Below are 21,640 nucleotides of genomic sequence, written 5' to 3' on the forward strand. Positions count from 1 at the left end.
GATTTTTAATGCAAGAAAACAACAAGTAGAGACATGATAGGTTTGTCTTAAAAGGGAATTGGAGGAATGTTCCATTCTAGGAGGGGCCCTAGTCGCATCTTAAATACTTGGAAGGGAAGTGTGTATGATCTTTGCTCTACAGCCCCGTATTCCAGCTGTCTGATTTCCAGGTGAGATGTCGTTTTATCTGGAGGAATTGTCTGTAGCCTTTGCCTAGTATCATTTTTTTATCTGAGGACAGACAGACAGACAGATAGATAAAGTTCCATTGGTCAGCAGATCTCCTGCAGAAAAGTCAGAAGGGAAGATGATTGTGGCTGGACCAGAAGGAGGTGGAGCAGAAGCTGACTGTGGACAGGGGAGAGAATGTCCTGAATGTGGTCTGACCATGGACAATGGCGAAAAATAGAAGAGAAGAGAGTCTTAGCATGAATGAGGACTGAGTGGAAGATGATCATGGCCAGGGTTAAAGAGGCAGAGAGAGAACTGATCTTGGTCTATGAAGGCATTGTGTGATCTGATCATGGGCCATGGGGAGAAGAGGTAGAGTGATATCAGATCTTGGATTGAGGACTGAGGAGGCATTGTGTGATCTGGCCATGGACCATGGGGGGGAGAAGAGGTTGAGGGGGCGATGAAAATCTTTGAGGGAAGAGGAGATGATTGTGGTTGGGTGTAGAAGGTGGAGTGGGATCTGACCACAGGGAAAATAGTCAAAGGAAGGCTAGCATGGGTGGGGGATCAAGTGGAAGATAATTGTGGTCTGGGTAAAAAGAGGTAGAGTGAGATATTATCTTGGACAGAAGAGAGAGGAGGCAGTTTATGGTCTGACCACGGACCATGAGAAAAAGGTTAGGTGAAGGGGGGAAGATAGCTGTGTTTGGGTGTAGTAGGTGGAGTGGTATCTGACCATGGACCATGGGGTGAAGTGGTTGAGGGGGTACTGAACATTGTTGGGGAAAGAGGGGGGGTCTTGGTTGGGTGTAGTAGGTGGAGTGGTATCTGACCATGGGCCATGGGGTGAAGTGGTTGAGGGGATAATGAACATTGTTGGGGAAAGAGGGGGTAGTCTTGGATATGTGTAGTAGGTGGAGTGGTATCTGACTATAGACCATGGGGAGAATAGACAAAGGAAGGCTAAAATGGATTTGAAACCAAGTGGAAGATAATTGTGGTCTGGGTGAAAGTAGCTAGAGTGAGATTTTACCTTGGACAGAGGAGAAAGGAGGCAGTTTATGGTCTGATCATGGACCATGAGGAAACAAAGCTGAGATTGAATGTGAAGGGTTTGGGGAAGAGGGGAAGATGGTTGTGGTTGGGTGGAGTGAGTAGAGTGGTATCTGACTGTGGACCTTGGCCACCATGTTGGTTGTTGGCTATATCTAAATATCAAGCAAAGTTTTGAATTTCTGATTGGCCGTATCCAGTACTACTCAGTTCTCTATAATGCTGATATAAAAATACTGCTGAGCTGATATTCACACCATTCCATTTAATAATTGATATTTGTTATTCAGGGAGATGGAGCTGCATGTGCTGCTGATTCTGGTGGTGATCCCGGCATCTTGGGCACAGGAAGGTAGGTGATATGACTTGAACAAAACTGCTGTTGTTGATCCTAAGTCTCTAGCACAGGAAGGTAGGTGATTTGACCTGCCCACAATTACTGGTGGTGATCCTGGGGTCTCTGGCACAGAAAGGTAGTTTACAGGCAGGTTGGGGGAAATGAAGTCATTTATACCAGTTTCTCCAACTGCACCATTTTGTGGACAGGGCCCAGCACGTCTGAGCACTAGGGATACCTTTGCCAGAGGTATGCTCACCAATGCCTGGGACCAGGTGGGAGCTGCGGTCATGTTAAAGTCTAAAGTTAAGGCAGTCTCCCGACTCAGAGATGAGATGACACTGAAAGTAGTATAAAGCCATGTCTCTTATTCCCAAGAGCTGTCCCATTGCTCTACTCTCAGTGTGTACAGGTGTTGCATTTGTAGTAGTGGTCTGACCCACGCTACATCCACCCGCCAGTGTATCTTTGCTACCTGTTACCCAGTAACGGAATGAAACCCAGCCGGACACCTAACACGGGTCCCATACGTGTCCTATGTTAACTTCTTCTGTGGGTACCTTTTAGACAGGATAGGGACTTCTGTGATGCTGGTGTTCTCCTGGTTGCCATGAGAGACAGATCACTAGGAAGCCCAAATAGCACCCCATCACTACCAGAGGACATCCACACCTTCCCCAGGTACCAAGTATCAAATTGTCAATAAAGCTTGTTGGCAAAGGGCAACTCCACTCTGGACTGTAATAACTGATGGAAATGGTGGTAGAAGTTCCTCTAGAAGGGTAAGCCAATGGTGATGGGAGCATTGATGTGATGTGGCCTGCAGAAGGCGTGCACTGTGGTCAGCTCTGATGATTGGAATGTGCTGCAAATGTTTTCAACAGTAGTGGCTATGGGAATTAGGCCGAAACACGTGATAACTGAATGCGATGTCCACAACTGTGTGCAGATAAAGTAACAGATATGAGGAGAATGCCAGTGTTCTCTTGCTTAAATGGTGTACGGGGCCCCCTCATCTATAAATAAATAAATAGGTCATCCCCTAGGTTATTCATTGAGCCCCATAGAGTGGTTGTTGCTGTGTGTCTGGCTGCTGTTGTACTAATCTGGGAAAGGAACCTGGATCAAATCAGCAGCCTTTACGGAGGTGAGTGCTACAACCGCTTGTGCTGAGGCTCTCCATAACCTGCAGGGAGGTGGAGAACATAGTGCATCTCTCCAGACTTTTATTCAACAACCAATAGCTTAGACCTCATTACCCATTGCTTGGACCTTGAGGAAGGGGGACCCCCCCCCAAAAAAAAAAGCTTGTCCCAAAAAATTGTATGTTAGTGCAAAAAAGAAGTCTCATGGACAGTACTCAATTGTTTCTGTTGCAAGCACACTAATACAGCTACATTCACCTCAAACCTCATTACCCAGTTATGTATGGCAGCAACCCCCCCTAACAGCCAATGTGTCCCAAAATGGACGACTGTGATAAGGACTTGGCTCTTCCATGGAAGGTAATTCATTGTTAGGAGTTTGACCCTGACAACCTTTCTCCACTGCATGCCATCATTGTATTCATTTTAATGGCCCCGAGCCCTCTACTGAGCACTCTATATAAAGTGTCCTTTGGCTGACATCAAATGATTGATTGCTGTGGCACCAGAAGCCATGATTATTATGGTATCATAAAATGATGGGACCACACTGCATGGACTCCTCATGAGAAGAAGAGAGAGCAGAGAACATTGATCTCCACCCAACTGAGTCACCAGTGATTGATGGTGGTGCTGGTTGGATCCTACAGATGGCCAAGCCTAAGAGGTTGTGGGACGTGTGTGGGACATGTGTGGGAAGTGGTAGGAAATCTGTTTTTGTCCAGAGACACCACTTACCCTGAAGGGGAGGAGACTGAGCCCTCAGAAGTGCAAAGTAGTCTGACTTTTATAAGATAGAGCTGACCCGGGCACTCTCAGATTGGCTGTTTTCCAGGCTAAGAACAGGTAAAGCCGACCACTTCATGTGTCCGGAGTGCTTTCTCAGGGTGTTCAGATCTTCCTCTGCTCATCTCTTTAACTCTTAAGGAGTTATAATATTAACACTTAACTGTCCAAGCTCAGTCTTTCTATCCTCATATAATACAGAATTCCTCCTGAAAGATACATGAATCCATCTTGGAACCCTAACCATTCCATCTATTGGAGCTCCATGACTTCACCGGAAACAATTGTGTCACTGAGAAGACCCTAGTTCATTTCTATCATTTAATCCCGGGGAGTTAGAATAAGATGCGGACAGTCTGAATGCAAACATTGCCTGCCTAGGAACATCCACTTCTCCAGAGCAACATCCACCCAACACACATTATGGTGTTCGCATAACTCCTCCCAAGAGCCCGCCCACTGCTTGTATCATGGATATGGGCTCTTGAAAGCAGTGCTGGGGCAGGGTGCTGTAAAGTTTTCAGAAAGCTATGTATAGCGCTCTGCCAGTCCCTCCCACTAGCCATGATCTGCCTGCACAGCACAGAGTAGCACAGAGACCCAGTGATGATGTCACTTAGTCCTAAATGAGGTATGTAATGAGAATGGAAAGGTTTTATTTAAAAGGGTCATTAGTACATTGATGGGGGTGGGGGGGAGGAACAATATAAGCTGATTAAATGTCACTGTTAGGCTACTTTCACACTGAGGGGTTTTTGAAGCACTTTTGATTTAAAAAGAAAAAAGCGCCTAAAAAGCTCAAGAAAAATGCTTTCCTATGTATGTCTTTGTGTGTTGTTGCACTTCCTTTGTGGTGTAAAAACTCCCGCTTGCAGCATCTTTGGAGCATGTTTGTTTAGTTAAAATAAAAACGCCCAAAGTATGCCTCTCCCCATTGAAATCAATGGAAAATGGCTGAAAAATGCCTGAGAAGTGTTTTTGGTGCAATTTTTAAGTCACATGTACTTTAAAAAATGCTCAGAGAGCACAGCGTTTTTGCTGTGATTTTGAGGCGATTCAGTGTGAAAGTAGCCTTAGGTCCCATTGCTTCTAGCAGGTAAATCTCACCTTCATGAGCTCCTCACACATGTTCCAATAACCGAGGTTCTGGAATCTCCATATTAACCCGACCTGAAATATTTCTCTTCTCTACTATTTAGCATCCAAACTGTCCAATGTAATAAAATCTACATGGGCATCGTAGGCAGTATATTGTATTTGGTCCTGTAAGGTAGGCATGCTTCTCTTGGGACTTGGCCATCAATAGTGGAGACATCAAGCTGGGTTGAGTACACACATGACGGCACTCCGCATTTACCAATACAACTTTGAAGGACCAACCTCCCCTGTGGCCTCCAAGAGTTGGGTTATACACAGAGAACCATCTGTACAATATCCACACATACAGTAGATCATAATTTAAACCATTCACCCATCAGCGAGGTCCAGCACCACCTCACAAACCTATAATGACGGGAACAGAAGGCTGAGAGAAATCTCCAGACCGTAGAAGAGGAAGAGAGATCCTGACATGAAGTTTCAACCATCCACACTCCATCCATGATGGACAAAAAGAGGTTTAAGCTTTGGAAACCCTAAAGTACTGAAAGGGTAGTTGATGCTTGGAATAGACTTCCAGCAGAGGTAGTGAGTCACTCAACAGAAAGTGGATTCAAACATGCTTGGGACAAACAGGCAGATTCGATGGAGCACTTGGTCTTTTCTCTGCCATCCCTTTTCTATGTTTCTAGCCTGGCTCTAGTCTTTACTGACTATTGATCCCTGAGCTAAAACTAGCTCTAGAATCCCAGAACAGAAGAGACAAGGTTCATTGAAATACCAGGATTGGTATATAAACTCTATTGCAATAAACCGGTTTTCCTACTAGTATACTAGGAGGCGACCACTACACATGTACAGCAGCACAGACCTAGCTATCTGCTCTGGATCTAGCAGTCGTTTTTCCATGCACAGGACACCTGTGGTCCCTCCTCTTTTCACTTCCTCCTTCTGGGGTTTTCAACCCAACAACCCAGAGACAGGAAATGCATGCAAAATATATCAGCAGCTCAGGCATTTACAGACAGTAGAGGGCAGCAGATCCCTACACTGGGTTAGGTACACACAGTTATTTTACCAGTTTCAAGTTTGAAATGACTATTCATGGCACTCCCCATTCACCAATAGAGCTTTGAAGGACCAACCTCCCCTGTGGACTCCAAGAGTTGGGTTATACACAGAGAACCATCTGTACAATATCCACATATACAGCTCGGAATGTAAACCATTCACCCATCAGCGAGGTCCAGCACCACCTCACACACCTACACTGACGGGAACAGAAGGCTGAGAGAAATCTCCAGACCATAGAAGAGGAAGAGAGATCCTGACATGAGGCTTCAACCATCCACACTCCATCCATGATGGACAAAAACAGGTTCATGCTTTGGATACCCTAAAACAGCGTTTTTCAACCACTGTGCCGCGGCACACCAGTGTACCGTGAGATATTGTCTGGGGTGCCGTGGGAAAAATTCCAATTTCATCCGTAACATGTGGCCTCGGCTCACAAATAGACCAATCATTAGAATCTAACGATTGGTCTATTTGTGAGCCGAAGCGCATGTTACGGACTATAAATAGCTCCGGTGTCACTGTTACACTGACAGGAGAAGACATCGCAGTAGATCGCCGATGCGCAGAAGAGCACCGAAGGATCTGGACTCTGGAGGATTATCGCGGACGCAGCACAGAAGAGCGCTGACTGATGGATCTGGAGGAGACAGGAGCAGAAGAGCGCTGACTGATGGATCTGGATGGAGTGCTGAGTGTGACGGACAGCGGCTATCTGGAGGAGACAAGCGCAGTAAGTACTGAGTGACAGTGAGACAGGAACAGATCCTGCAGTGATGGACAAATTTTTGAAAAGGAAAGAACTGGACTCTGAACAAAATTCGGAGCCAGATAAGAGCCCAAGTATGAGTTGGGATCAAAAGAAAGAAAAGATGGTTAGCTCAAGGAAATTCTCTGGCACAAGGCAATATAGCGAAAGCTATATTTCATTTGGATTTACTTTCACCGGAGATGCAAAGAAACCAACTCCACTGTGTGTGGCGTGTGGTGAAAAGCTATCTAACAGTGCTATGGTCCCAAGTAAACGTAAACGCCATCTCCAAACGAAACACCCTTCGCTTCAAAACAAGCATGCAGACTTTTTTGTTCACCTGCGTGAAAACACGGAGAAACAGGCAACTTTCATGAGAAAAACCACAAAGGTAAATGAAAGAGCTCTTAAAGCTAGCTATCAAGTTGCTGAACTTATAGCCAAGTCAAAAAAGTGGCACACAGTGGCAGAGACATTAATACTTCCCGCCTGCAAAGCTATTGTAGAGGAGATGCTCGGACCTGAAGCAGCTATGGAAATAGACAAAGTCCTTCTCTCAGACAACACAATTTCCAGACGTATTAATGACATAAAATACAAAAATCCCCCTGCGCTCCACAGAACCTAGTGAGTAAGCTGCTATCACCTGTTCTTTATACCGCAAGATATGTGAAATCAAATCATATAAGTGGTGAAGCGCTCAACTTATAATTCCCTAGTGAAATACACAAATCATATCTCTCAATAATACAAATAATAAATATTAAATAAAACTAGTGCAATATCTTCATACACATAACAAATATATATCCCTGGTGATATAGTGAAAACTTATATCTCTTAAACTGTGCAGAAAGTGAAATACAATGATTAAAATAAATGGTGATGTCACACTGTGAAAATTAATGGCAAAGTGTTCAAAATAATGTCACTCCATGCTGCAAATAGTGCTCTTCGTGTAAATCTTGACGTGACTCCCCTCAATAGCAGAAATGCCCCCTCACCTTCCACATTCGACCCTTGCGGGTCACAGAGCTTTTTTATATATCTCTCTCTGTTAGATGTTCTCCACTGCCTCCACCGACCATAATCCACCTCCAGGCAGTAAGTACCTCTCCAATTACTCCACTTTGCCAGGTAAACCTCTCCTCCACTGCCACCTCCGACCAAGATCCTCCTCCAGGCAGTAAATAATATCCAATACCCCTCACACAATGGACTCAGGCTCAGAGCGATTCATATAAAACGATAAAACAGACCTCCATAGTGCAACAACGTTTTATTAAGGTAATCCAATGCAGTGGAACATTAAACTCACATGTCCTCACGATTTGACAAGCAGTTTCCCATATACTATGGGTATATACAGGAGTCCCAAGATGGCGTCCGAACCCGGAACCGGAAGTACGTCACCCCTACGTCGACACGTTGCGCCACTGTCACGTGGCTTCATCAGGATACCGTATTGGATGGCCGCACTTCCTTTTAACTCCTCTACATGATCTACAAGGGGCGTGTATACTACCTCCATTTTCATGGAGCCCACTATACAGAGACAGCCGCGATCCGCCGCTGATTCCCCTAATTCCAGACTCTACAAAGGGCATAAGGATTACCCATATATAAAAAACTACTACATGGGGCATATATATTATCGTGGGACCCACTGTATATAGGACAACTGGCTCATAAGTACAAACAACCCCCCATAAAAACCTTTTATTACACCACATAAGGTAAGTATACTAAACCCAAAAAAACCCCATAAGATCAAAGTTATAATTAAAATAAAATAAAAACACAATGAAATCAGGGGATAAATCTACTCTTAATACTTCCCCTCCCATCTAGACATATCCATAGATATATCTAAATTTGTATATACAGTCATGGCCGAAATTGTTGGCACCCTTGATATTTTTCCTGAAAATCAAGTATTTCACACAAAAAAGGTATTGCATTAACACATGTTTTGCTATACACATGTTTATTCCCTTTGTATGTATTGGAACAAATATAAAACAGAGGCAGAAAAGCAAATATGACATAATGTCACACAAAACCCCAAAAATGGGCTGGACAAAAGTATTGGCACCCTTAACTTAATATTTGGTTGCACACCCTTTGGAAAACATAACTGAAATCAGTCGCTTCCTATAACCATCAATAAGCTTCTGACACCTCTCACCCGGAATTTTGGACCACTCTTCCTTTGCAAACAGCTCCAGGTCTCTCTTATTGGAAGGACACCTTTTCCCAACAGCAATTTTAAGATCTCTCCACAGGTGTTCAATGGGATTTAGATCTGGGCTCATTGCTGGCCACTTCAGAACTCTCCAGCGCTTCTTTGCCATCCATTTCTGAGTGCTTTTTGACGTATGTTTGGGGTCATTGTCCTGCTGGAAGACCCAGGATCTTGGACGCAAACCCAGCTTTCTGACACTGGGCCCTACAGTGCGACCCAAAATCCTTTGGTAATCCTCAGATTTCATGATGCCTTGCACACAGTCAAGGCACCCAGTGCCAGAGGCAGCAAAACAACCCCAAAACATCATTGAACCTCCACCATATTTTACCGTAGGTACTGTGTTTTGTTCTTTGTAGGCCTCATTCCGTTTTCGGTAAACAGTAGAATGATGTGCTTTACCGAAAAGCTCTATCTTGGTCTCATCTGTCCACAAGACGTTTTCCCAGAAGGCTTTTGGCTTACTCAAGTACATTTTGGCAAACTGTAGTCTTGCTTTTTTATGTCTCTGTGTCAGCAGTGGGGTCCTCCTGGGTCTCCTGCCATAGCGTTTCATTTCATTTAAATGTCGACGGATAGTTCGCGCTGACACTGATGCTCCCTGAGCCTGCAGGACAGCTTGAATGTCTTTGGAACATGTTTGGGGCTGCTTATCCACCATCCGGACTATTCTGCGTTGCAATCTTTCATCAATTTTCCTCATCCGTCCACGACCAGGGAGATTAGCTACAGTGCCATGGGTTGCAAACTTCTTGATAATGTTGCGCACTGTGGACAAAGGCAAATCTAGTTCTCTGGAGATGGACTTGTAACCTTGAGATTGTTGATATTTTGCCACAATTTTGGTTCTCAGGTCCTCAGACAGTTCTCGTCTCCTCTTTCTGTTGTCCATGCTTAGTGTGGCACAGACAGACACACAATGCAAAGGTTAAGTGAACGTCTCTCCTTTTTATCTGCTTTCAGGTGTGATTTCTATATTGCCCACACCTGTTACTTGCCCCAGGTGAGTTTACAGGAGCATCACATGCTTGTAACATTCTTATTTATCCGCAGTTGTGAAAGGGTGCCAATACTTTTGTCCAGCCCATTTTTGGAGGTTTGTGTGACATTATGTCGAATTTGCTTTCTTTCCTCCCTTTTTTTGTTTTGTCCCAATACACACAAAGGGAATAAACATGTGTATAGCAAAACATGTGTTAATGCAATACGTTTCGTGAGAAATACATGATTTCCTGGAGAAATATCAAGGGTGCCAACAATTTCGGCCATGACTGTATATACACAAATATAAAAATATAAAAATATACACCAAAAATAGTAAAAAAATATATATATATATAAAAAAATGTATACAAATACATAAACACCATTCCATAAGTAAATTTAATATTGTAATAGATTCCAATTGTTTTTTGTATTTAAATTTAAACCATTAATTTGAAGAAATATTGCAAATATTAAAAGCCATGTTCTGAAATAATTTTAAAATTCTAAAAAACTCAAAAAAACTCTAAAAGAGCTCCTGTATAGTACCCATACCACATGTTCACAGAAATGGAATCATCAATAATTTACAACCTAAGCCAAATATTATTAAAAATCATTAATGAAGCAATTGAGATCAAATTCAATGTTTAAGCCTCTAGGTGTCAGCGTTTGCATAAGAAAAATCCATTTGGACTCCGCCTGACTAATTGTTCTCACTTTATGGCTGCCTCTCCAGTGCTTTTTATAACGTTCTACTCCCCAGAATTTCAAACCCGAAGGGTCATTAGCATGATGGCTAGCAAAATGTTTAGAAACATTATGTTTTGGGTTCCCCTTTAATATATTTTTCACATGTTCTCTTAGTCTCACGCACAAAGCTCGTTTAGTGCGTCCCACATACTGCAGACCGCAGTTGCACTCTAGAACATAAATCACCCCTTCAGTTTTACACGTGATAAAATCATTAATCTCAAATCGACACCCATTACTATTAGCCACAAACTCTTTTTTCTTTAAATTTTGCCCTTTAGTGGCTTTGCAGACACTACATTTTTTACAGGGAAAAAAACCTGTAACATTAAACAGGGTACCTTCTCTATTAACCTTAGGAGGATCTAGTACATTTTTCATGATTTTGTTCCTCAAAGTGGGAGCTCTCCTATAAACAAACTTAGGTTGTTCTGGTAATATATTACCTAAAACAGGATCCATTTTTAAAATCGGCCAATACTTCTTAAAAATATTTTGGATCTTTTTATATTGCAAATTAAAATCCAATATCACCGCTACCTGATCGGTCTTCTCCTTATCGTCATTTATTATTTTATTCCCGATAAGTTTCTTTCTATCCATATTGGCCACCTCAAGTTTATTTCTCTCAAGATCACACACAGCATAACCTTTGGATGCAAACCTTTTTTCCAAAATCATGGCCTGAGTCTTATAATCTTCTTCATATGTACAATTTCTATTTTGTATTAATGACATGTCTGCAGACATAGAAAGTGTGGTTTTGGAAAAGATCCGTATCAGTGAGAAATTTGCATTGCAACTTGACGAGTCTACTGATATCAGTGGACATGCTCAACTCTTGGCCAATGTGCGTTTTGTGGATGGTGATGCAATTAGAGAAAACTTCTTTTTTTGCAAGGCATTGCCAGAAAAAACAACAGGAGAAGAAATTTTTCGGGTCACATCAGAATACCTTGAACAAGGAGGACTTAAGTGTGAAAACTGCACAAGTGTCTGCACCGATGGAGCTGCAGCCATGGTCGGGCGCACCAAAGGCTTTGTAAGCAGAGTGAAGGAAAGAAATCCAGATGTGATTGTTACGCATTGTTTTTTACACCGTGAGGCCCTCGTAGCCAAGACTTTACCAGCAGACCTAGTTCCTGTGTTGGATGATGTTGTGCGCATGGTAAACTTTGTAAAGTCACGACTAGAGATGAGCGAATTTTTCAAAAATTCGATTCGCCTGATTCGCCGAATTTTCCGAAAAAATTCGATTTGATTCGAATTTATTCGCTGCAAATTTAACTTATAAAAAGGGTTTCTAGGCTTCAGAGAGCCTTTATATTAGTGCAGAACACTGTACCTTTAATTGAAATGTCCTTGGAGTCTGCTGGGGAAGAGAAATAATACTGTCAGTCAGTATGACATGCAGATGAGTGCCGTCGATCTTAGAATCACCGCACACTTCACTCATTTGGGCAGTCACGGGGCACGACGAAGAAGAAGGAGAAGAAGAAGAAGAAGGAGAAGAAGAAGAATGAAAAGAATGAAAAGAAGAAGAAGAATAAAAAGAATGAAAAGAAGAAGAAGAAGAAGAATGAAAAGAATGAAAAGAAGAATGAAAATAAGAAGAAGAATGAAAAGAAGAATGAAAAGAAGAAGAAGAATGAAAAGAAGAATGAAAAGAATGAAAAGAAGAATGAAAATAAGAAGAAGAATGAAAATAAGAATGAAAAGAATGAAAAGAAGAATGAAAATAAGAAGAAGAATGAAAAGAAGAATGAAAAGAATGAAAAGAAGAATGAAAATAAGAAGAAGAATGAAAAGAAGAATGAAAAGAATGAAAAAAAGAATGAAAAGAATGAAAAGAAGAATGAAAATAAGAAGAAGAATGAAAAGAAGAATGAAAAGAATGAAAAGAAGAATGAAAAGAAGAATGAAAAGAAGAAGAAGAATGAAAAGAAGAAGAAGAATGAAAAGAAGAATGAAAAGAATGAAAAGAAGAATGAAAATAAGAAGAAGAATGAAAAGAAGAATGAAAAGAATGAAAAGAAGAATGAAAAGAATGAAAAGAAGAATGAAAATAATAAGAAGAATGAAAATAAGAAGAAGAATGAAAAGAAGAATAAAAAGAATGAAAAGAAGAATGAAAATAAGAAGAAGAATGAAAAGAAGAATGAAAAGAATGAAAAGAAAAATGAAAATAAGAAGAAGAATGAAAAGAATGAAAAGAAGAATGAAAATAAGAAGAAGAATGAAAAGAAGAATGAAAAGAATGAAAAGAAGAATGAAAAGAAGAATGAAAAGAAGAAGAAGAATGAAAAGAAGAAGAAGAATGAAAAGAAGAATGAAAAGAATGAAAAGAAGAATGAAAAGAAGAAGAAGAATGAAAAGAAGAATGAAAAGAATGAAAAGAAGAATGAAAAGAAGAATGAAAATAATAAGAAGAATGAAAATAAGAAGAAGAATGAAAAGAAGAATGAAAAGAATGAAAAGAAAAATGAAAATAAGAAGAAGAATGAAAAGAATGAAAAGAAGAATGAAAAGAAGAATGAAAATAAGAATGAAAAGAATGAAAAGAAGAATGAAAAGAAGAATGAAAAGAAGAAGAAGAATGAAAAGAAGAAGAAGAATGAAAAGAAGAATGAAAAGAATGAAAAGAAGAATGAAAATAAGAAGAAGAATGAAAAGAAGAATGAAAAGAATGAAAAGAAGAATGAAAATAAGAATAATTCCAGTAAAGCAAAAAGTGTTTCTGCAGAGTTCCTCTATCTCTGACAGTTCTCTGACAGTTCTTTCACATTTCCAGCGGTTGAAACATTGTATCTATTTGTTTCCTAATAAAAACATCTGTATCCTAAATGGAAACAAATACATACAATGTTTCAACCGCTGGAAATGTGAAAGAACTGTCAGAGAACTGTCAGAAATAGCGGAGCTCTCTGCAGGGACATTTTTGCCGGCTGTAGAAGGGATGAAAACGGCCGATCAGGAAAAATTTGATTCGACCATCCGAAGTTGGCAAAAATTCGGATTCGCTGCGAATCGAATTTTTCCTGAAATTCGAAACGAATTCCACTTCGCCTGATTCGATTCGCTCATCTCTAGTCACGAGCCGTGAAAAGTCGCATGTTTGCAGCTTTGTGTGAGGAGATGGGAGCGAAGCATAACACCTTGCTGTTTCATACGGAGGTCCCGTGGTTGTCACGTGGCAAGGTCTTGGTTCGTGTGTATGAGCTGCGGGAGGAACTTAAAGTGTTTCTGACAAATGAGAGGTCAGATGACGCAAAGCTGCTTGCAAGTGATGAGTGGTGTGCAAGGCTGGCATACCTGGCAGATATATTTCATCATCTGAATGAGCTGAACACACAAATACAAGGCCGAAATGAAAATCTGCTTACAAGTACAGATAAAATAAATGGATTCCATTCAAAGGTGCAACTCTGGCATCAACACGTGGAAAGTGGCAATCTTGAAATGTTCACACTCACCAAGCAATGGCAAGGTGTTCACACTGCTGCACTGGGTGAGATAATAGTTGAACATTTAAAAACTCTCGAGGAGAAGTTGTCATTTTATTTCTCTTCAGTCTCCACTGAATGCCTTGACTGGGTTAGGGACCCTTATAGCTCAGCATCAGTTGGTGGAAAGGACTTTACAGGAGCAGGAGGAACTAACTGAACTGAGACAAAATCCTGGTTTCAAGCTAAGATTTGCTGATCTACCTTTGGACAGTTTTTGGTTGGATACTGCCAAGGAGTTCCCCGTTCTGGCTATTTTGGCATTGCTCCCATTTTCCACTACATATCTGTGTGAGATGAGCTTTTCAAGCCTGATTGCTATAAAAACTAAAGACAGAGAGAGACTGAGAGCTGCTGACGAAGAGCTACGTGTGCGTCTTTCTTCGATTCCTGCCACAATATCAGCTTTGTGTTCAGCCAAACAGGCCCAGGGTTCGCACTGAGTAAGTAAACAGAAATATGAACAATTATAAAATACTTTATTGTTTCATAATAAAGTAATTATAAAATCATTTCTTTGTGTTTGATTCCTATTCAAGAGAATTACTTTATATATAACACTGTTCAACAGGTAAAACGTTTTGGGCATAAAATTAGCTAATCTTACATAATTTTGGGGTGCTGAAAACGAAAATGACCCTAAAAAATGTTGATTGGCTCTAGTTTCCATGATATATTCACCCATCTAATGACGTAAGCCATTCAAAATGATGATGCAACTTCAGCTGCATATTGCGCAATTGATACTGGTGACCAATAGAAAATGTCCTGTATACTGAGATGATGCAATATTAGCCTTTAATTGCATCACTTCACTGCATAGAAGCTGCAGTATCTGTAGCTGATTGGAGTTCGTCTTTACATTTCGTTTTCTGCTTATATAGGCTACTCAGTAATGCCTCGAACTTGTGTGAATAAAGCAGATAATTTCTGCTATATCTGCGGTGAAATAACTTTTATCTCACAAAAAAGGAGGATAACAGGAATGATTAAGAAAGCCTACAACTTGTATTTTGGCTGCAAGATAGGAGACCAGGACAAGAGCTGGGCACCACATATATGCTGCAATTCTTGTGGGACGGCACTGGAGCAATGGTTGAATGGAAAAAAGGCATCTATGCCTCTCGCTGTGCCAATGATTTGGAGAGAGCCAACAGATCATGTTAGTAATTGTTACTTTTGTATGGTGCCTCCAATTGTAAAAGGGCTAAATAAGAAGAAAAAGTTATCTGTGCACTATCCAAATATTCCATCGGCAATACGTCCAGTTCCTCATGGAGAGGGGCTACCAATTCCTAAAGCACCAGAATCCTTCGTGGTTGAGTCAAGTGAGGAAGAACCTGAAGCGTGTAGTCACGTGCAGTTGTAAGAGATAGCCCTTTCCTCGAATACAAGAGAAAAGCCAAGAGAAGCAAAACCGACACAAACTGAAGACAAAACTAGTGAGAATCCTAAGTATTAAAATGATTCAACTTGGCTTATGGCTATCATTTTTCTTGGTAATCCTATGCAATATATGATGCCATTTAGGCTGTTATGTAGTCATATCACTTGCTTTATATTTGTGGAAAGACATCTATCTATATAATTATTGTGCATTATGTAGTCATTACGCCTATAGTAGAAAACTTTCCGTTTACAGAAAAACTAGAGCCAATTGACAAATGTCATTGTTATATTTGAACTCAGAATGTGAAATTCATTAAGAAATGGATCCTTTTGTTTCCAAAACTGGCAAAAAATAAAAATTTGTTGAACAGTGTAGTCAATATAGGCACAGAGGTAAATTTTTTTAACATTTTCTAATGGTGGTGTGCCTCGTGATTTTTTTCATGAAAAAAGTGTGCCTTTGCAGAAAAAAGGTAGAAAAACACTGCCCTAAAGTATACCCATTGATTTGTAACAGTAATGTGTTTTATATTTGTCTTTGTTTTCCAGACTTGGAGGGTAAAGTGTTCATCTTCCCCAACAACCCCAACACAGATCATGTCATTCTGAAACCTACAATTACAAAGCCATTGCAGAAAGTCAGCGTCTGCCTACATTTCTACAGTGATCTTTTCCGTCCCTATAGTCTCTTCTCTCTCGCTACTCCAACAATTAGAGATGCTTTTCTTTTCTACTCAAGCTCTGCAGACTACTATCATGTAGCTGTAAACGGACAACAACTCAATATTAGGACAGACTCAGATCCCTTGAACTGGAGGCACATCTGTGTGACCTGGGACTCCGACACTGGAGTGGTACAGCTTTGGCTCAATGGAAAGCTCTACCCCAGAAAAGTCTTGGCAAAGGGGTTTTCTATCGATGGTGAAGCCAGCATTGTTCTGGGACAGACTTATAGTTATAATAATTATGGGGGAAGTTTTGCTTCTGCTCTGTCATTGGTTGGAGAAATAGGTGATGTTCACATGTGGGATGTTGTCCTGACTCCAAGAGAAATCCAGAAAGTAATTTCTGGTGACCGCTATGGAAATGTCATTAGTTGGAAGTCTCTTGTCTATGAAATGAAAGGAGTAGTTCTTCTTGAACCCAAACTTCAATGCAAGCCTGGGGGGTCCATCAGCTCAGTGTGTACACCGTGTTATTAAAGTGTATATATAGGCAAAACTTTCTTTTTTGGTTTTGGATAGAGTAGGGAAGGTTTCAAATCAACATCAGGTTATTTATTCTGTCTGCATCCTGCTGGGGAGATTTCCCTTCACTTTCTGTCTTGGAGAAGCAATGGGAAATGAGAAGAAATCTCCACAAAGTCACCAGAACTTCTGTCACCAAATTTTCACCCACATTTTTCTCTCTAAAGTTCTGAAACAATGGTCACCAGGACCTACAAAAAGAGTGAATCTCCCCAGCAGAGACATGGACAGCGATGAAAACTTGGTAGAGGGTCTAACCCTTCCACACTCCATCCAATGCTAAAAAGATGTCTTGCCTTCACCTACACTGGAATTGGTGGTGGATTCAGGGACTTGGCGTGGGTTTTGTGGCTTCGGTTTCTGCACTAAAAATATTAGCAGGCAAATATAGATCACTGACAACAGTTATTCCAAGCTTTGTATACTTAGGTGGCATCATAACCTGAATCTAAGGTGCAATATTCACATATGGACCCTTCTCCTCCATGGAACCCCCCATCCTAACACATAGCCATGATAAGCAGGCCACCATTGCTGATCCAATGAAGAACAACTTATTATGGATCCAAAGTGAACTGACCCCTTTTACATCATTGACCTTATAAATGAAGTAGCGGGCTTCCTTACTACCTGCTGATGGCATAAGGTATACTAGTTCCTTATTAGGGTAGTGATGTCACACGGGGGTGGGGTGGGGTGGTGATGACATCACAGGAGGTGGGGTGTTTCTCTGAGTTTTCTCCATGGAGTAGCCCTCTTGTCATTCTGCCAGTGCCGGTGTTTTGGGCTATCAGGTCGCTCATCCAGGTGAAGTGAGGTTTGGTCGGTTGGCTGATGTCCACTGGGAATGAATGAACTCATCTCTATGAAAACTCTTGGGGTCACTGGCCGGGGCAAACACACAACATGTGACCTGATCTGCATGTCTTCTCCAACATAGTAACTCCAAAAGTGTGTAGAGTTGAAGTCCAGGTATGGGTTCTATTGCAGTTATATTGGTCCAGCTTGGAGCAATGAAAGTATACAGTACATGCGTCACACCTGTGGGATCCTTATGGGAGCGCAGAATCTCTGTAGTAACCGCCTCTAATATAGCATTCTCCCATGCCTTCCGGGGCCCCTGCCGAGTGGTTACCCTGCTGCATATCAACCACATGGGGCCTCCTTCATGGCATGGGCAGTATTCAATGAATTGGAGTGGTGATTGTGATGTCACCCACCTGCCTCCATGCCTTGCCCAATCAGAGAACAGCTTGCATTTATTGAGGAAAATACAAGGCAATCTGTGAATGGACCCATAAGACAGCAGGATCACTGTAACAGCACCAACTACTACACTGATTCTCTACTTCCACAGGCACAGCATATGATCCAAGCTGGACCAATGTAATATGCAAGGAAATCCATCCCGGGAGTTCAGCTTTATGACAGAGGATGACCATGACAGCCAGGGGAGTGGTCAGCACTGGGAGTTTTTGTAGTCACAGTCTACCAAGAACAGGAACATATTTTAAAGCGGGACTCTACTCACCTCCATTCCAGCTGTGTACATTTACTCCCTCATTAGCATCTTTGAGGTTGAAGATCTTTGACCATCTTGACTGGTCCACTATTGAGCTAAATCTATGCCGGACAAGGGGGCGTGTCCCTACACACCAACTGGCCAATTGATGAATCTAAAATATAACCTGTATTCAGAGATATATAATGTATGCCAAGCTGTAATTGGTGCCTATTGGAGTGGAATGTCCTGCGCACAACAGTATGACTGGATATTTACCCGACACCCAAATGGTTGACAACAGCAGAGCAGATCAGATCCCGTACCGTTTTAGATGAAGTGACGGCATAAAGAAGACATTGTAGTTTGATCAGAAGCCTATCAGATGGAATATATCATCTCTATGAAGGAGATAAAGTCACCCCACGGACACAACTAACTGGGCACTATAATCTGCCTTGTTACAGATATGTAATACGGGTTCACTCATCCACGGGCCTCAATGTCAGCCTCTCATGGACAAGCCCCATACATCACCATATCCAGACAAACATACCTCCCTATCTTCAGGAATGCAAATAATGCCCTATAAAGTGCACTACAGACCACTCCAAAAAACAAGGGAAGAGGGGGGAGGAGCAAATACCATGTGCATTCATAAAGTGTTCCCAAAGAAAGACCCAAAGAAGAGAAAAAAAGAGACTCTACATGTTTTGCTCCATAAAACAGAGCTTTGTCAGGGGTGTAAAGAATTACAATAGGTCCAGTGACTGAAAGTTGTGCTCAGCTTCACATGGTGGAAAAATGGCACCTATCCTTTGTTTCACCTCTATATATAGAGGTATTGGTCATCAAAATGCCCCCCCCCCCCCCCCCCCGCACATGCTCAGTTCCTCAACAGATGCCATCTTGTGGACAAAAACAACACCACAGCAGCATATCAAACCACAATACAATACACACTGCTGGTGAGCTCAAACAATGGTAATACCCCACTAATTAACCCCTCCCCCTCCATTGGATCCCCCCCCCTTCCTGACCAGGCTATTTTTTGCGATACGGCGCTGTGTTACTTTAACTGACAATTGCGCGGTCACGCAACACTGCACCCAAATGGAATTTACCTCCTTTTTCTACAAAAAGAGCTTTCTTTCAGTGGTATTTGTTCACCTGTGCGGTTTTGAAACAAAATAAGACCGACAATTTTGAGAAAAAAACAATATCTTTGACTTTTTGATATTAAACATGTCCAATAAAAAAATGTAAAAAAATCGAATTTCATCATAAATTTAGGCCAAAATGTATTCTGCTCCATGTCTGTGCTACAAAAAATCCCGATACGTGTAAATTAATTGGTTTGCGTGAAAGTTATCGCGTCTACAAATGGTGGTATAGACACTGGAATTATTTTTTTTTTACTAGTAATGGCGGAGATCAGCGACTTATGGTAGGACTGTGGTGGGCATTCTGACACTGGGGGGGGGGGGGGCTGACTTGGTGTCACTGACATCTCCAGTGACACCAATACAGTGATCAGTGCTAATAAAAAGCCCCGACCCTTTTCTAGGCTGTTGATAACAACTTTCTTTCCTACCCCCTACACTGGTTGGAGCGAGAAACTCCCTTTACTGGCACCCATTTGCCTGACTCATGCTTACACGCCCTTTGGGGTTGAGCACATCAGTCCTGTCCTTGGAACTTCCACACTTGTAATATGCACATCCACCCCCCCCCCAACTTCCTCCCCCTCTGATCCTCCCCCCCTTTTTTTTTCTCCCCTCCTCCCCTTCTCTTTCTCTGGCTCTCCATCCCCCAACCTTTCTTATCCCCCCTGACTCCTTCCTCATTGTCCCCCACAATCAATTCCTCCTATCTATTTTCTGTGTCTCACTCTCTTTTTCTCCTCCTACATTTGCACTGACTCCCGTACTCGTAGGCGACCCGATACCATTCCCATACTACACCAGCACATGTGCCCCTTCTAATTCACAAAGACATCTCCCTACACATTGGTAACCCCTTAGTGTCACCCCTGTTCTGCCTCTTGGATAGTACCGAGCTCCGTAGACCTTTGCACCATTTTTCCTTTACAAGGGGCCCAGAACCTCTACTCATACCTCCTGCCCCCCTACCCTGCTACTCTGTGATGTTAGACACATGGGGGTGCAAACAAACTACTCTGCCTGTCTTGTGGTTTTTTTACGCCTTATTATGGTTATGATTAGTGTGTGCCTCTATTCTTGTTGTGAACATATACTCTTTTTTCAAGTCAAACTTTATTAACATTATGTGCGACATGAGATCGCTCTCTCAGTCTGACTACCGTATTATTTCTTACTGTACGATATCTGTTATTGGTTTATTACTGCATTTTTCTTTGCACATTGTATCTCCTTGTACAGTTTGTATGCTTTGAGCTTTCTTAATAAACTTTATGGAAAAAAAAAAAAGCCCTGACACTGTACTAATGGCACTGGGCAGGAAGGGGTTAACATTTGGGGCCATCAAAGGGATAACTGTGTGTTGTGTGTTTTACTAGGGGGCGGGGTCTGTGCTTTACACTGTAAGCATGCTGCAGAGCCATACAAAGCAGTGTGCAGCAGCTGACAGGGGAGAGATCAGTATTGATTACATACAGTTCTTTCCCCCGTCGGTAATACTTGTCAATCACCGGGTGCCGGCAAGTAATCACCGGCTGGGATCTGGTGATTGACAGCCAAGGCCGCAAATGATGGCACAGGTAGGGTGCGAGCCCCCTACCCGGAAATACAAAATCACGTATATATACAGTACATTTTGCACACCCGCGCTGCCCTGTAGTAGTATTTCTGCTATGGGGGGGAGGGAGGGAGCGGTTAAGGACCAAAATTACAGTTCATACCATTATATAGCATTTATGGGGACAAATCAAAGAAAAAGCACAGAGTCCCTAATTACACACAGAAGGAAGGGAGGCGGAGCCTTCATATAAACCATGAGGGGCCCTTCAGCCTATACGGAAAATCCATTTTGTTTCCAGTTTCAGAAGCCATTTCTGTGGGTGTGGTTTTCTAGGACCCGGATTATATTTGTCAATGATACAGAAGTTTAGGAGGTCGGCCTTACCATCATGCTTTGTATCCTATGTCTTGTTACTGGTCTGTCCTCATTTCCAGCAATATCCTTCACATGTTCAACAACTCGTCTCCTAAAGGGGTGAATTGTCTTCCTACATATATTAGGGGGAGGGGCATTTTACAGCATCAATCACCCCCTCTGTGCTGCAATTCTAGAAATCTCTTATTTGAATGATTTCCCCATTTTTAGGGATAACAAACTCCTTGATGTTGCTGAAGAAAGTCCATGCCTTGCAGTGACCACACCTGAAACTACCTTTTGGTTTCTCAGGCAGCCAAGTGTGTCTCATGGATGTTTTAGAGGTTTCTTCTAGGTGACTATGTACTAACATGTCTCTCAGACTCCTCCCCCGTCTGTAGGTGATCTTAGGGTCTTTGGATAGGATCTGTGATAGGTATTTATCTTCATGAAAAATCTTCCAATATCTCTTTATGATGTGAAATCTCTGCCCTGATTGATTGGAGTATGTCCCTATGATACGCC

At 41.9% G+C, this 21,640-nt stretch overlaps 1 protein-coding gene across 1 annotated transcript; it reads left to right on the plus strand.

Moving 5' to 3' along the window:
- Positions 1-112: 112 nt before the first annotated feature.
- LOC149443718 (C-reactive protein-like) lies at positions 113-16,925 on the plus strand. Its single transcript, XM_089655367.1, has 3 exons — positions 113-170; positions 1,518-1,579; positions 15,842-16,925. Exons 2-3 carry the CDS (start codon positions 1,522-1,524, stop codon positions 16,492-16,494), a joined length of 711 nt encoding a protein of 236 aa, XP_089511493.1. The 5' UTR covers positions 113-170; positions 1,518-1,521; the 3' UTR covers positions 16,495-16,925.
- Positions 16,926-21,640: the final 4,715 nt, after the last annotated feature.

The sequence above is a fragment of the Staurois parvus genome, unplaced genomic scaffold (genome assembly GCF_062004578.1).
Source record: "Staurois parvus isolate SC_StPar_1 unplaced genomic scaffold, SC_StPar_1.0 ptg000837l, whole genome shotgun sequence".
In the NCBI taxonomy this organism is placed as follows: domain Eukaryota; kingdom Metazoa; phylum Chordata; class Amphibia; order Anura; family Ranidae; genus Staurois; species Staurois parvus.

Bases quoted from the DNA above. Each gene is read 5' to 3' on its own strand.
- LOC149443718 (XM_089655367.1), top strand. From the start codon at position 1,522: ATGGAGCTGCATGTGCTGCTGATTCTGGTGGTGATCCCGGCATCTTGG. The intron at 1,580-15,841 runs GTAGGTGATATG...TTTGTTTTCCAG, and splicing joins GGCATCTTGGGCACAGGAAG to ACTTGGAGGGTAAAGTGTTC.